Source organism: Oncorhynchus tshawytscha, linkage group LG33 (genome assembly GCF_018296145.1).
Source record: "Oncorhynchus tshawytscha isolate Ot180627B linkage group LG33, Otsh_v2.0, whole genome shotgun sequence".
Taxonomy (NCBI): domain Eukaryota; kingdom Metazoa; phylum Chordata; class Actinopteri; order Salmoniformes; family Salmonidae; genus Oncorhynchus; species Oncorhynchus tshawytscha.
The window spans coordinates 452,278-469,496 of NC_056461.1; the positions used below are offsets into that span (position 1 = coordinate 452,278).

At 45.5% G+C, this 17,219-nt stretch overlaps 1 protein-coding gene across 2 annotated transcripts in view; it reads right to left on the reverse strand.

Moving 5' to 3' along the window:
- Positions 1–17,219, reverse strand: part of LOC112230734 (mitogen-activated protein kinase kinase kinase 1) — a 166,685-nt gene that overhangs the window by 80,635 nt on the left and 68,831 nt on the right. Inside the window, exons 7-10 of one of the 2 annotated variants that reach the window (XM_024396986.2) lie at positions 16,830–16,951; positions 14,781–14,862; positions 1,836–2,025; positions 1,316–1,558 (exon numbers count right to left, since the gene is read on the reverse strand). In XM_024396986.2, the coding sequence (XP_024252754.1) occupies positions 1,316–1,558; positions 1,836–2,025; positions 14,781–14,862; positions 16,830–16,951 (637 nt within the window). Of the gene's footprint in view, positions 1–1,315; positions 1,559–1,835; positions 2,026–14,780; positions 14,863–16,829; positions 16,955–17,219 lie in introns of both variants that reach the window. The other variant, XM_024396985.2, reaches the window with a different exon arrangement.

Sequence of the window (17,219 nt, forward strand, 5' to 3'; positions counted from 1 at the left end):
TCTACTCCACTCTTAGGAGACAGATCATATCAATAAACAAGCGTTTACTTCCAATAGTGAGGGCCACATCACATGGTACGAAAAGGTAAGAAAATAAGAGCCCCAACTTCTCTAAGTTCTTGAAATGGTGGCTCTGCTGTTTTCACTTGCTACAAGGTCCCAGGTAGTGCACACGCAGCTAACGACTTTGCCCCGCGATGCGAGGGCATTCTTCAACCTCAAACAAAATAGAGCCTTTTCAAAGCAACAATTTAAGTCGATCTGGCCCACTCCAAATCTGGTGGTGCCCGTGGTATTCTTTGTCCACCCGCCATCACCACCATCCCCTTCTTTGTCTTGATAGTAGTATACAGTAAACACCAAAGTCTGTCTGCTACTAAACACCCTGGAAAACCCCCAAGAGGACAGAATTGTTTTTGTTTTCCATAACTGCTGCTCTGCTGAAGCAAAGTGCTTTGGGGAAATGTCGATTGTCCAGAGGGCCTGCATATTTTAAAACACGCACCAAGAACTAGGATCCCGTGTGTCTAGGTTGGTAGAGCATAGCGCTTGCAACGCCAGGTAGTGGGCTCAATTCCCACAAGGGATAAGTTTTAAAAAACTATGAAAAATGTATGCACTCACTACAGTAGAGTGTCTGCTAAATGACAAATACTTAAAAAAAAAAACTATTATTCAAAGAGACCAAGTAAATAAATAGCGAGAAAGACCTTTTTTTCTCGCTCAGTCTGTCCCTGGAGAATCCCTGCTGGTTTGTCTCTGTTGAGACTTCCTGGATGTTCAGTGGACTTTAGAGCTAACCAGACTACCTTGTTGTTGAAGTGAACTTCAGCACAATTCAAGAGATAACTTTCATCAATATTGTGTGGGAGGGAGAAGGGCCAAAGGGCGAACGCAGAGATCAGGTAGCGCGAATCAGCTAATCAAGTGAAGATAGATTTGATATATGGGCCTTCACTTATCAGGAACACGTATGAATATCAAAAGGCCCAGTCCAGAAACAACCACTAGATGGATCTACAACCATATTTCTTAGACATATCCAATCCTTTCCTTTGATCAAATTACAGAAGTTAGTTTGATTTTCTATCGTTTAATACATACAAGATTAGCTGTCATCATGGCATCCTAATAAAGATAAACTTTTGGGAATCGCTGGGCTCGGAGTTGTTTCTGGATGGGGCCTAAGACTTTAAAGGGTTCACAATACTTTCCCTGACAGCTGGAGTATGGTACAGTTATAGAATTACACAGTAAAACTTGATTCTTAGTTTCACAGCATCTGTGGGGGTACAGTAATATTAAAGAGTCTCACCAGTGCGGCCACGTAGACCTTGTAGACAGGGTCAGCACACACCATGGAAAGGACGCTGCAGCATGACTCCAACACCACATCACCTGACACCTCTGTACAGCCCGCCCCGGCCCCCGGGCAGGAGTGCTCTCCATTGGCCAGGAGGAGCGCGCCACTGACGTCATGTAACAGCCGCCGCAGGGCCATCTCCCGGATGTTCCAGTTCCTGGAGAACAGGCAGCCCACCAACTCCATGCCAAACACCTGGAGAGGAGGACACACAAAATTATAACTACGAACGGAATATGGCACCGATCTGATACAGACATCAACTACATGTAAACCCTCTTGGTATGCAAAGGGATGAAGACATTTGGTTTTGTTTGCCTAGTGTAATGGAACAATTCCAAAATGGAATGGAATAGTCACAAAATGCAAGCTCAAATGGTAAATAAAGTATTTGAAAGTATTGTACATATGTGTTTGATCCAGGTCTGGTCGACATTATTAGACCCCACATCTATCTTTCCACCCCTCTCACCTTGATCCAGGGCTCGGCCAGTTCTTTGTAGTTCTGGGGGACCTGCTGGACCCCGAATTGGGGCAGGGTGAAGTCCCCATCCTGGGACGATGACCAGCCTCTGGAGTCCCCCTCGCTGTGGGACGATGATGACGCCTGGGGATGACCCACCGCTGCAGCGTTCTCAATAGAGACAGAGGAGGGGTCATGCCTGCCGAGAAAGATGCCAAAGTCAGCCAGGTTTTAGCAACTTTTGGGGGACTTTTAAAAATGGTGGCAGTAGATTCAAGGTTTGAATTGTAAATTTGAGTATTAGCATTTTCATGTTTTGAGCAACTGATATTACAAAATGCCTTGGTCGAGAATATGCTGATACAGGCACGGTCAGGAATATAGTTATACAAACGGGATGAAATGGGGGGAATTTAGTCAAAGGAGAGGACGGGTAAAATTCCCTTTTCTGAAGACAGCAGGCACCAAACTGGCACCAAACTGGTGAAAAAATCTGAATCCCTTCTTTCGAAACTCTGTCCGACCTGTTGGATTGGCACAAGGGTCATGTGAAATTGCGGATCATTATCATAATGGCGGTTTGACATTTTTCAGCGAAAAACAACTGGTTAGGGTTTCAGTGCAGGGAGGAAGCGGAGGGGGTAACACAGACCCTTTCTGATTGTATTCATGGCTTGAGGGAGAAAAACAACAACAAATGGGCTTCTAATCATTTCATTCCCAGGCAGACGCACAAAACAAGGGCTGGTGTCTGGCTGTCTAGCTCATCTAACCGAGCCGTGGAGAGGATTCAGCTCACGACAAACCTATGAGTGCACACACAAACGCAGACGCGCACACTCGCGCATAAACGTGCATAAACACACACACACACAGAGAGCCCGGGCACCAGCATAGGCCCTAGGTAAGCCCTGCTGAGCATTCTGTGGTACTTAAAGTTCAAAGATATGATTGAGGATAGTGTATTTAGCATACATGCATGTACTTATGGTACGGCCTGAGCTCATTCAGTGGTATGTTATATTATATATTTCTTGTTAACAAACTATAGCTTTGGCCAGTCCATTAGGACAACTACTTTGTGCATGACACAATCATTTTTCCAACAATTGTTTACAGACAGATTACTTCACTTATAATTTACTGTATCACAATTCCTATTTTGCTATTTGTTCTAGTGATTAGCAGCAGAGAACTGTAAGGAAAGGGGGCGAAAAGGAAGGAGTTGGCGTTGGGGATGACCAGTGCAATATGCCTGCTGGAGCGCATGCTACGGGTGGGTGTTGCTATGGTGACCAGTGAGCTGAGATAAAGCAGGGCTTTACCTTGCAAAGACTTATAGATGACCCAGAGCCAGTGGGTTTGGCAACGGATAAGTAGTGATCCACCTCTACGCAGACGACACCATTCTATACACTTTCGGCCCGTCATTGGACACTGTGCTATCTAACCTCCAAACAAGCTTCAATGCCATACAACACTCCTTCCGTGGCCTCCAACTGCTCTTAAACGCTAGTAAAACCAAATGCATGCTTTTCAACCGATCGCTGCCTGCACCCGCATGCCCTACTAGCATCACCACCCTGGATGGTTCCGACCTTGAATATGTGGACATCTATAAGTACCTAGGTGTCTGGCTAGACTGCAAACTCTCCTTCCAGACTCATATCAAACATCTCCAATCAAAAATCAAATCAAGAGTCGGCTTTCTATTCCGCAACAAAGCCTCCTTCACTCACGCCGCCAAGCTTACCCTAGTAAAACTGACTATCCTACCAATCCTCGACTTCGGCGATGTCATCTACAAAATGGCTTCCAACACTCTACTCAGCAAACTGGATGCGGTATATCACAGTGCCATCCGTTTTGTCACTAAAGCACCTTATACCACCCACCACTGCGACTTGTATGCTCTAGTCGGCTGGCCCTCGCTACATATTCGTCGCCAGACCCACTGGCTCCAGGTCATCTACAAGTCCATGCTAGGTAAAGCTCCGCCTTATCTCAGTTCACTGGTCACGATGGCAACACCCATCCGTAGCACGCGCTCCAGCAGGTGTATCTCACTGATCATCCCTAAAGCCAACACCTCATTTGGCCGCCTTTCGTTCCAGTACTCTGCTGCCTGTGACTGGAACGAATTGCAAAAATCGCTGAAGTTGGAGACTTTTATCTCCCTCACCAACTTCAAACATCAGCTATCTGAGCAGCTAACCGATCGCTGCAGCTGTACATAGTCTATTGGTAAATAGCCCACCCATTTTCACCTACCTCATCCCCATACTGTTTTTATTTATTTACTTTTCTGCTCTTTTGCACACCAATATCTCTACCTGTACACGACCATCTGATCATATATCACTCCAGTGTTAATCTGCAAAATTGTAACTATTCGTCTACCTCCTCATGCCTTTTGCACACATTGTACATTGTATATAGACTCCCCCTTTGTTTTCTACTGTGTTATTGACTTGTTAATTTGTTTATTCCATGTGTAACTCTGTGTTGTCTGCTCACACTGCTATGCTTTATCTTGGCCAGGTCGCAGTTGTAAATGAGAACTTGTTCTCAACTAGCCTACCTGGTTAAATAAAGGTGAAATAAATAAATAAATAAAATAAAAAGTGAGGGCCAGCCAATGAGAGCATACAGGTCACAGTGGTGGGTAGTATATGGGGCTTTGGTGACAAAACGGATGGCTCTGTGATAGCCTCCAACACTCTACTCAGCAAACTGGATGTATTCTATTTTGTAAATGACATTGCCGAAATCAAGGATTGGTAGGATAGTCAATTTCACAAGGGTATGTTTGGCGGCATGAGTGAGGGAGGCGGAATAGCATTTAAAAGCAGTTGGAGGCCACGGAAGGAGTGTTGTATGGCGTTGAAGCTCATTTGGTGGTATGTTAACACAGTGTCCAGAGAAGGGCCAGATGTATACAGAATGGTGTCGTCTGCGTAGAGGTGGATCAGAGAATCACCAGCAGCAAGAGCGACATCATTGACATATACAGTGAAAAGAGTCGACCCGAGAATTTAACCCTGTGGCACCCCCATAGCGACTGCCAGAGGTCTATAACAGTTTGGGTCTAGAGTGTCTCCCCCTTTGAAGAGGGGGATGACCGCTGCAGCTTTCCAATCTTTGGGGACCACAGACGATACGAAAGAGAGATTGAACAGGCTAGTAATAGGGGTTGCAACAATTTCAGCGGAAAATTTTAGAAAGAGAGGGTCCAGATTGTCTGGCGCAGCTGATTTGTATGGATCCAGATTTTGCAGCTCTTTCAGAACATCAGATGTCTGAATTTGGGTGACGTGGAAGCAGGGGGGGAGGGGGTTGGGCAAGTTACTGCAGGGGATGCTGAGATGTAGGGGTAGCTAGGTGGAAAGCATGGCCAGCCGTGGAAAAATTATTCTTGAAATAATCAATTATCGTAGATTTATTGGTGGTGACAGTGTTTCCTATCCTCAGTGCAGTGGGCAGCTGGGAGGAGGTGCTCTTATTCTCCATGGACTTTACAGTGTCACAAAACGTTTTGGAATTAGCGCTACAGGAATCAAATTTCTGTTTGAAAAAGCTAGCCATAGCTTTCCTAACTGACTGAGTATATTGGTTCCTGACTTCCCTGAAAAGTTGCATATTGTGGGGGGTATTCGAGGCTAATGCAGAACGCCACAGGATGTTTTTGTGCTGGTCAATGGCAGTCAAGTCTGGGATGAACCAAGGGCTATATCCGTTCTTAGTTCTACATTTTTTGGAAGGGGCATTCTTATTTGGTGAAGCCCCAAAATTGCCCTCGCTAGAAGCATGTGTTTCAGACATAAGAAAGTGGATGGCTGCAAACTTTCTACTATTAAACTCGGACAAAACAGAGATGCTTGTTCTAGGTCCCAAGAAACAAAGAGATCTTCTGTTGAATCTGACAATTAATCTTAATGGTTGTACAGTCGTCTCAAATAAAACTGTGAAGGACCTCGGCGTTACTCTGGACCCTGATCTCTCTTTTGAAGAACATATCAAGACCATTTCAAGGACATCTTTTTTCCATCTACGTAACATTGCAAAAATCAGAAACTTTCTGTCCAAAAATGATGCAGAAAAATTAATCCATGCTTTTGTCACTTCTAGGTTAGACTACTGCAATGCTCTATTTTCCGGCTACCCGGATAAAGCACTAAATAAACTTCAGTTAGTGCTAAATACGGCTGCTAGAATCCTGACTAGAACCAAAAAATTTGATCATATTACTCCAGTGCTAGCCTCTCTACACTGGCTTCCTGTCAAAGCAAGGGCTGATTTCAAGGTTTTACTGCTAACCTACAAAGCATTACATGGGCTTGCTCCTACCTATCTCTCTGATTTGGTCCTGCCGTACATACCTACACGTACGCTACGGTCACAAGACGCAGGCCTCCTAATTGTCCCTAGAATTTCTAAGCAAACAGCTGGAGGCAGGGCTCCATTTTTATGGAACGGTCTGCCTACCCATGTCAGAGACGCAAACTCGGTCTCAACCTTTAAGTCTTTACTGAAGACTCATCTCTTCAGTGGGTCATATGATTGAGTGTAGTCTGGCCCAGGAGTGGGAAGGTGAACGGAAAGGCTCTGGAGCAACGAACCGCCCTTGCTGTCTCTGCCTGGCCGGTTCCCCTCTTTCCACTGGGATTCTCTGCCTCTAACCCTATTACAGGGGCTGGGTCACTGGCTTACTGGGGCTCTCTCATGCCGTCCCTGGAGGGGGTGCGTCACCTGAGTGGGTTGATTCACTGTTGTGGTCATCCTGTCTGGGTTGGCGCCCCCCTTGGGTTGTGCCGTGGCGGAGATCTTTGTGGGCTATACTCAGCCTTGTCTCAGGATGGTAAGTTGGTGGTTGAAGATATCCCTCTAGTGGTGTGGGGGCTGTGCTTTGGCAAAGTGGGTGGGGTTATATCCTTCCTGTTTGGCCCTGTCCGGGGTGACCTCGGATGGGGCCACAGTGTCTCCTGACCCCTCCTGTCTCAGCCTCCAGTATTTATGCTGCAGTAGTTTATGTGTCGGGGGGCTGGGGTCAGTTTGTTATATGTGGAGTACTTCTCCTGTCCTATTCGGTGTCCTGTGTGAATCTAAGTGTGCGTTCTCTAATTCTCTCCTTCTCTCTTTCTTTCTCTCTCTCAGAGGACCTGAGCCCTAGGACCTGAGCTCCAGGACTACCTGACATGATGACTCCTTGCTATCCCCAGTCCACCTGGCCATGCTGCTGTTCCAGTTTCAACTGACCTGAGCCCTAGGACCATGCCCCAGGACTACCTGACATGATGACTCCTTGCTGTCCCCAGTCCACCTGGCCATGCTGCTGCTCTAGTTTCAACTTCCACCTGACTGTGCTGCTGCTCCAGTTTCAACTGTTCTGCCTTATTATTATTCGACCATGCTGGTCATTTATGAACATTTGAACATCTTGGCCATGTTCTGTTATAATCTCCACCCGGCACAGCCAGAAGAGGACTGGCCACCCCACATAGCCTGGTTCCTCTCTAGGTTTCTTCCTAGGTTTTGGCCTTTCTAGGGAGTTTTTCCTAGCCACCGTGCTTCTACACCTGCATTGCTTGCTGTTTGGGGTTTTAGGCTGGGTTTCTGTACAGCACTTTGAGATATCAGCTGATGTACGAAGGGCTATATAAATAAATTTGATTTGATTTGATTTGATTTATTTAAGATGGAGAGGAAAGCACTTTTAAAGAGCAACCAGGCATCCTCTACTGACGGGATAAGGTCAATATCGTTCCAGGATACCTGGGCCAGGTCGATTAGAAAGGCCTGCTCCCTGAAGTGTTTTAGGGAGCGTTTGACAGTGATAAGGGGTGGTCGTTTTACCGTAGACCCATTACGGACGCAGGCAATGAGGCAGTGATCGCTGAGATCCTGGTTGAAGACAGCAGAGGTGTATTTGGAGGGCAAGATGGTCAGGATGATATCTGAGAGGGTGCTCATGTTTACGGATTTAGGGTTGTACCTGGTAGGTTCCTTGATAATTTCTGTGAGATTGAGAGCATCTAGCTTAGATTGTAAAACAGCAGGGTGTTATGCATGTCCCAGTTTAGGTCACCTAACAGTACAAACTGTGAAGATAGATGGGGGGCGATCAATTCACATATGGTGTCCAGGGCACAGCTGGGGGATGAAGGGGGTCTATAACAAGCGGCAATGGTGAGAGACTTGTTTCTGGAAAGGTGGGTTTTTAAAAGTAGAAGCTCGAACTGTTGGGCACAGACCTGGATAGTATGACAGAACTCTGCAGCTATCTCTGCAGTAGATTGCAACTCCGCCCCCTTTGGCAGTTCTATCTTGTCGGAAAATGTTATAGTTAGTGTTGGCCTTCCTAAGCCAGGATTTTGGCTTAGGTGGCCTTCCTAAGCCAGGATTCAGACACTGCAAGGACATCCGGGACACAGCAATTCAGACAGCTAGCAGGCCGGGGATAGTAGGCTAGCAGATGGGCCTCAGGGGGACGAAGCAACGGGAGAGCCTGTTGTAACCCCCTCGGACGGTTACGTAGGCAGACCAGTCGTGATGGATCGACGGGGCTCTGTGTCGGCAGCAAGCAAATTTCTGCAGAGAAGCCACTACTAAAGGACACCAATGAGAAGATGAGACCTGCTTGGGCCACGAAACACAAGCAATGGACATTAGACCAGTGGAAATTTGTCCTTTTGCCTGATGAGTCCAAATTTGAGATTTGTGTCTTTGTGAGAAGTAGAGTAGGTGAACGGATGATCTCTGCATGTGTAGTTCCCACCGTGAAACATGGAGGAGGAGGTATGATGGTGCTTTGCTGGTGATACTGCCTGTGGTTTAATAATAATTTAAGGAACACTTAACCAGATTGGCTACCACAGCATTCTGCAGCGATACGTCATCCCATCTGGTTTGCTTTTAGTGGGACTATCATCTGTTTTTCAACAGGACAATGACCTAACACACCTCCAGGCTGTGTAAGGGCTATTTGATCAAAAATGAGAGTGATGGAGTGCTGCGTCAGATGACCTGGCCTCCACAATCACCCGACCTCAACCCAATTGAGATGGTTTGGGATGATTTGGACCGCAGTGTGAAGGAAAATCAGCCAACAAGTGCTCAGTATATGTGGTAACTCTTTCAAGACTGTTGGAAAAGCATTCCAGGTGAAGCTGGTTGAGAGAATACCAAGAGTGTGCAAAGCTGTTATCAAGGCAAAAGAGTGGCTACTTTGAAGAATATAAAATATATTTAAAATATATTTAACACTTTTTCAGTTAGTACATGATTCAATGTGTTATTTCATAGTTTTGATGTCGTCACTATTATTCTACAATGTACAAAATAGTCAAAATAAAGAAAAACCCTTGAATGAGTAGGAGTGTCCAAACTTTTGACTGGTGCTGTACATTCGGAGGCTGCTTTTCTGGCAGCCAACGATTTTAATTCTGCGTCATTATGACATGTTATGCCCAACTTCCATAAACACGTCTCCTTCGCCACTAGGGGCAATAAAGTTAAAGCTTAGGACTCTGGGTCTGAACACCTCCCTCTGCAACTGGATCCTGGACTTCCTGACTGGCCAGCCCCAGGTGGTGAGGGTAGGCAGAACCTCAACATGGGGGCACAGAGGGTTGTGTGCGTAAGGCTCCACTCCGTTGACGTATTGTACGTGTGTGCGTTCACGTGGGTGGAATCATTATTTGTTTCAGCGGACTCTTTTCGTTTCGTTCCACCCAGAGAGGAAGTCAGCCTTGTGTAGTGTACAGTATATCCACTAGTGGGCTTGGGGAGCCAGAGTAGCTCACCAAGCAAGAAGGGCTGAGGCACTCTTCTTGACTCGGAAAGTATTCAGGCCCCTTTACTTTTTCAACATTTTGTTACGTTACAGGTGTATTCTAAAATTGATTATATCAATATTTTTCCTCCTCAATCTACACACAATACCCTATAATGACAAAGTGAAAAAAGGTTTTTAAAAATGTTTGCAAATTTGTTAAACACCAAAACGGAAATAATATTTTAAGTAAGTATTCAGACCCTTTGCTATGAGACTCGAAATTGAGCTCAAGTGCATCCTGTTTCCATTGATCATCCTTGAGATGTTTCAACAACTTGATTGGTGTCGACCTGTGGTAAATTCAATTGAGACATGATTTGGAAAGGCACACAAGTTTCTATATAAGGTCCCACAGTTGACAGTGCATGTCAAAGCAAAAACCAAGCCATGAGTTCGAAGGAATTGTCTGTAGAGCTTTGAGACAGGATTGTGTCAAGCCACAGATCTGGGGAAGGACACCAGAACATTTATGCGACATTGAAGGTCCCCATGAACACAGTGGCCTCCATCATTCTTAAATGGAAGAAGTTTAGAACCACTAAGACTCTTCCTAGAGCTGGCCACCCAGTAAAACTGAGTATTCTTTTGAAAAGGACCTTGGTCAGGGAGGTGACCAAGAACCCAATGGTCACTTTGACAGAGCTCCAGAGTTCCTCTGTGGAGATGGGAGAATCTTCTAGAAGGACAACCATCTCTGCAGCACTCCACCAATCAGGCCTTTATGGTAGAGTGACCAGACGGAAGCCACTCCTAAGTAAAAGGCACATGACGGCCCGATTGGAGTTTGCCGAAAGGCACCTAAAGACTCTGAGACCATGTGAAACAAGATTCTCTGGTCTGATGAAACCAAGATTGAACACTTTGGCCTGAATGCCAAGTGTCACGTCTGGAGGAACCTGGCACCATCCCTATGGTGAAGCATAGTGGTGCATCATGCTGTGAGGATGTTTTTCAGCGGCAGGGACTTGTCGACTAGTCAGGATCGAGGGAAAGATGAACGGAGCAAAGTCCAGAGTGATCCTTGAGGAAAACCTGCTCCAAAGTGTTCAGGACCTCAGATTGGGTGTGAAGGTTCACCTTCCAACAGGACAGCGACACTAAGCACACAGCCAAGACAACGCAGGAGTGGCTTTGGGACAAGTCTCTGCATGTCCTTGAGTGGCCCAGTCCTAGCCTGGACCCAATCGAACATCTCTGGAGAGACCTGAAAATAGCTGTGCAGCGACGGTCCCCATCCAACCTGACAGAGCTTGAGAGGATTTGCAGAGAAGAATGGGAGACACTCCCCAAAAACAAGTGTGCCAAGCTTGTAGCATCATTCCCAAGAAGACTGGAGGCAGCAATCGCTGCCAAAGGTGCTTCAACAAAGTACAGAGTAAAGGGTCTGAATACTTATGTAAATGTGATATTTAAGCTTTTTATTTTTTTATGCTTTACGACACTACTCTTTAGCCACAAAAGCAGACATGCCCTTGAATGAGTAAGTGTGTCCAAACTTTTGACTGATACTGTACGTTCTCTTCTTCTGGTTGATTATGTCATGTTGTGACTTACACACTTGGTTTTGCTGTTTTTCTTATTCACACTTTACAAATCACAATAAAGAGTACTATAATGACAGTCACTTTTTGGGAGGCTAGACCGTCAAGACATTGATCTAACCTTGTGTTATGTGTAGTGGCCTTACAATGGGGACTTTTCTGCTATGGTACATGGGTGAGAATGGCTGTCCAGCTGTAGACAACAAGGCTAGACCTTCGAGACATTAACCTCATCTACATAACAAGGTTGTACATGGTCATGTGTAGTGTCCTTTCAATGGAGACCTTTGTGCTTTAGTACATGGGTGAGTGTCCAGCTGTAGACATTAAGAGCAGACCCGCCAATACATTAACCTCATCTAGACAGCTCATGTACAAAGCAGTACAAGTTTACTGAGTGACTGATTCAAAACAGTAATATTTTCTGCCACAAGTAAAAATAACTAGACAAATACATTTGCAGACCTTTTAGATATTTATTTTCCATCACAAGAGGAAATGTAAAAAATGTGATGAAAGGGGAAATAAGAGAAAAAACACAAAAGTACTGTATATACCAGCAACTCATTCAATGTGAATGAGGAAGTATGAAAAAACGGCACAAAAAAATACCCACTACCCTAAAGTATGAATAAGAAAAAAAAGCACAGAGCAACATTTTTGAGCTCCCGAGTGGCGCAGGCACTGCATCTCAGTCTTAGAGGCGTCACTACATACACCCTGGTTCGAATCCAGGCTGTATCACAACTGGCCGTGATTGGGAGTCTCATAGGGCGGCGCACAATTGGCCCAGCATCATCCGGGTTTGGCTGGTGTAGGCTGTCATTGTCAATAAGAATTTGTTCTTAACTGACTTGCCTGGTTAAATAAATGAAAACGGGGTGAGACGAACGGGAGATGTTGATCAGCAGGACTAGACACCGTCCATGGCACCATGATGTCGTAGACAGACTTTACTGGACACTGCTGCCGTTTCTTTAAGTCATCCACCTGCTGCATCGTGTCAGTGTCCGAAGGACCCTCAGCTGTCTTCCTCTTCCAGCCACTGGAGCTGGGTCGGGGAGATGGGGCGGAGGTTGATGGAGTTGCAGGGCAGAGAGCAAGGGTGAGCCTGGACGGTGGGATGGGTGTTGGTGAGAAGGGACCTGGGTGTTGGGTAGAGGGGCCTGAGAGGTGATGAACCAGGTTGGGGAGATGATGAATCAAGGGGCGATGAACCACCGGTAGATTGGCCCTCAGGGCTCAGCTCTGTCTCTGGACTGTCCAACACACCACCACCCTCCAACACCTACAAGCAGATGGTGAATACATTAGAATACTATGCAAGAAATCTTAAAACATCTCCATTGGCTCCTTTGAGTTAAAATGTTTACCCAAAATAGCTGATTTCATTAACATCTCAATCTAATTAGCACACACCACAGTGCCTGTGTCAGATGTTTGAACTAGCCCTGCTAATCATTATGACAACAACACAGGCACTGAATATTTCCCACTCACAATTTCTCCCATCCAGAAAATAACTAATTTTACATGTTCTAACTAGGTCTGCTAAACATAAGATCCCAAACACACACACTGTACAAATAGACTTGGATGTATGACGAGTACATACCGTATCCGGCATATTGGTGTCTGTCTGACGATGTTTCACGTGAACACCGAGCCAATCCTGTTGTCTGACAAACGGTGGGACCCCTACACACCAGTGGCAGCCCCACTCCTCATCTCCTTCACCCTTTTCAAATTGGGAACATACTGGCTCTTTTTCAATGCTTCTTTGACATCAGTATTGGTGTTCAAATTTCGTGAAATCTCCCTCCAGCTGTCGTCTTTTGCATGCTTGTCCAAATACAACCCCATCGAAGGGTTGTAAAGGTTCTCTTATTGTCTCACCAGCTTGCACAGACGCTCCTCAAAACTGGACAGACATAATTACGCTTAGAAAATCTCAAATAAAAAGCACAAAAAAGGAAGCTTGAGAGTAGCAGAAGCAAAGTAGAAGAATGTTCATTGGTTCTGAGTTTATACTAGAAATGATATTGGAAAATATGTGATGTAGACACAGGGGCAGGACTTCCGTTGCAAAACTCACTTAGTACTGCCCCTCAGTCATCGCAAGGAATGGTGGTCTCAATTTCCAGGTAGGAAAAAACTGTGTCAAATGACGAAGCGAATAACAAGGAGCCACCCCTTTTGTGATGAAAACGACATTGAAACACCGCACTACGCTCCGTCAGCACTGTTTGCGTTTGTCTGTAGACCCCTTTAGTCCCCTTCTGTACTCCCTGTTCACCCACGACTACGTGGCCACGCACGACTCCAACACCATCATCAAGTTTGCTCACGACACGACGGTGGTAGCCTGATCACCGGCAATGATGAGACAGCCTACAGGGAGGAGGTCAGTGGACTGGCAGTATGGTGCAGGAACAACAACCTTTCCCTCAACGTCAGTAAGACCAAGGACTGCAAGTCCACTGACCGCTCCACTGCAACCCCTCCACTGCAGCCCAGTGGGTCGAAAGCTCAGTCGTTAAGAAGGCGCGACAGCTCCTCTTCCCGTTCAGGTGGTTGAAAATGTTTGGCACCCTCAAATCCTCAAAAAATGCTACAGCTGTACCATTGAGAGCATCTTGACTGGCTGCATCACCGCTTGATATGGCAATAGCACCGCCCTCGATGGCATGGCGCTACAAAGCGTGGGGCGCTACAGAGGGTGTTGCGTCAGCCCAGTACATCAATGGGGCAGAGCTCCCTGCTATTCAGGACCTCTAAATCAGGCAGTGTGAAAGGAAAGCCTGGAAAATTGTTAAAAGACTCTAGCCATCCAGGCCATAGACTGTTCTCTCTGCTTCCGCACAACAAGCTGTACCAGTGCATCAAGTTTGACACCAACAGGCTCCCGAACAGCTTCTATCCCCAAGCCATAAGACTACTAAATAGCTAACTAAATTGCTAACAAATGGCTACACAGACTGAGTTGACTGAAATGACACACTGATAGCTATGTGAGGTCTAGTCTAATATAGCCTAGTGTCATGCTAAAATGCTAATGTAATGACACACTGTTAGCTATGCGAGGCATAGTCTAATATAGCCTAGTGCCATGCTAAAATGCTAATGTAATGACACACTGTTAGCTATGTGAGGCATAGTCTAATATAGCTTATCTCACCGCTAAACACTCAAGGCTCTTTCCTGTCTCTAGTCTACTGTTGCGCCATTGACGTAGTCTACAATAAATCCATCACAGGTTTGAGTGCATTTCCACACTAAATGCTCTAGTTTAAATCATTAACACTTCGTGAGCATACAGTATAAATAGCTTATAAACCATTTAATAGTTAGCTAACTTTAAGTTAACCATAACTCGCATTCAGCTCGCATGAGATTTGCAAAACGGAAAAGCTGTTCTGACGTCTCAGACTGAGGCAGATGTTTCCTTTCCTCCCAGAAACAAATATAGTGAAGCCGCTTCCCCTGCCTTTCACACAACCAGCTGGTAGGCTGCTGAATTCATCCCCCACTCCAGGAGTCTTGACCAGGAGTTCGAGACGGCGTACATCTTAAAATTACCTGTAAAAATCATGGGACTTCCACTTGGTTCTACAGAGGGGGCAAATGAGCGTCTCGTGGTTCTGCCGGCATTCCTCAGCCCCTGCGAGACACAGACAGAGAGACAGACAACATTAGCTCTACCCCCAGTTTAAATAGGGGACAATGCACCGACTGGCTGTCACGGAAGTCAAGGCTCCGATAAAATGGAGCAAAAATTAGACTTGAGTTTTTAGAGAGAAGAGAAGGGCCAGGGCCTCGGGATGAACATATCAGATTTCTATCGAGGGGGCTGTATAGTGCTGGAAGTGTGTGTGTGTGTGTGTGTGTGTGCAGGGGGAAATGGAACAGGAGTACCTGGAGGGGTGCATTGCATGTGTGTGTGTAAGGCACTGTTTAACCTGAAGGAGGGAAACGAGGTACAACACAGCTATGGGGAGTTTGCACACTAGTGCCCTCTACTGAAGGACAATAGAATCATGCCTGCAAGGCCAATGAACACCTTGTCTCACCGGAAGCCCCGCCTTACACAGGTAGGGGTGGTATACAAAAGATAGCCCTTTTTGGTAAAATACCAAGTCCATATTATGCCAAGAACAGCTCAAATAAGCCAAGAGAAACTACAGTCCATCATTACTTTAAGACATGTAGGACAGTCAATCTGGAGAATTTCAAGAACTTTGAAAGTTTCTTGAAAGCGCAGTTGCAAGAAGCATCAAGCGCTATGATGTAACTGGCTCTCATGAGGACCACCACAGGAAAGGAAGACCCAGAGTTACCTCTGCTGCAGAGGATAAGGTCATTAGAGTTAGCAGCCTCAGATAAATGCCAAAATAAATGCCAAAATAAATGCTTCACAGAGTTCAAGGAAGAGACATATCTCAAGATCAACTGTTCAGAGGGGACAGCGTGAATCAGGCCTTCATGGTTGAATTCCTGCAAAGAAACCACGACTGAAGGACACCTATCAGAAGAGACTTGCTTGGGCCAAGAAACACGAGCAATGGACATTAGACCAGTGGAACTCTGTCCTTTTGAGATTTTTGGTTCCAACCGCCGTGTCTTTATGAGACTCACAGTAGTAATTACAATTAGCTAATTCATATTGTGGTTTATGTCAGCCAGGAGTTCTCTAAATATGACTGTGTTATGTCTTTCCTCAGATAGTGCTAGGACTAATGTAGCCTACATTTTTGTGTTATGCTGTCACCACTTCTGTCAATGTCTCAACATTGCATCCAAAAATAAACGGGTCACATTTAGGACATAACGTTGTAAGGACTGTGTTTGTGCAAAATGTTTCTGTGAAAAAGCTGTCTGACCAGCTCAAATACTGACTGTTGTGTCAATCAAAACTGGACGTTCTAAGGGACCACTATAGAATGATCACACCCTTTTGTTGGTACGTGTCAAACGGTTAAGAGGAGATGACCACTCCACTCAAATGTCACTCAAATGTCTCTGATATGAACTGAAGCCATGTGTCTCATGTGCCCTCTCATCCATTGGCACATTGAATGTTTACTTTTCAAGCATTGAGTAGCCCTGTCAATTTTCTCTCATTACTGTATGTAGAGTCAATCACATACACAAACACAATCACATTATTAAAAATCAATGTGATTTTAGTCCTTGCTTGGACTAGCTCATTCTTAGCTCTTTTGTCTAACTGTGTTGTTGTTTTTGTCTTCTCAGTCAAATCCTGTCCTGCCCTCAGTGGAAGAGTAGAGCTCTTCTCCAACACCATATGTCCATGATGAGCCTGTCCTGCACTGAACCCTCTGAACACCTCAACGTGCAATCAGGAAATCAAGCCTCTGAACACCTCAACTCAACCTCATACCCTCATTTTATCACTGCTGTGATCCCTTCCCAACACTTTAAGTAGCCCTCATTCACACTCCCATAATATGTTACTATATGTATCTTTATTAAATGTTTTAGGTTAAAACAGTTTGAAACACACCTTGTCGTCTTTGTGCGGTCCACGCCTATGCCGTGGGTCTCATTCTCCTCAATTTGTCAAGTCACCAGCCTCCACCGTTTTTGATAGTGTACAGTTGTACTCACAAATGGACATGCAGTGGTGGTGCAGCTTGTTCCTGCAGCCCTCCTCACACACAGTCAGACTCTCCTCGTCCAGCATGTCCAACAGACAGATAGGACACATCTGCTCCTCCTCATCCTTCAGACTACTGACAGAGAGGGGGAGAGAGAAATCGATTAGGGGAAAGAAAGAGGGATGAAGAAAGACATGGGAGATAGGAACAAAGGGAGAGAGAGCGAGAGAGAGCACAAAAGAGCGCGAGAGAGAGAGCACGAGAGAGAGGTACAGGGGAGAGAAACATTAAGAGACAGAAAGACGGAAAAAGAAAGGAAAGATACAAATAAAGGAAAAATTAGCCAGTAACGTTTTTGGTTCTCCAAAGAATCAGTGTGCTGTTAATGTAAAAATCTAAA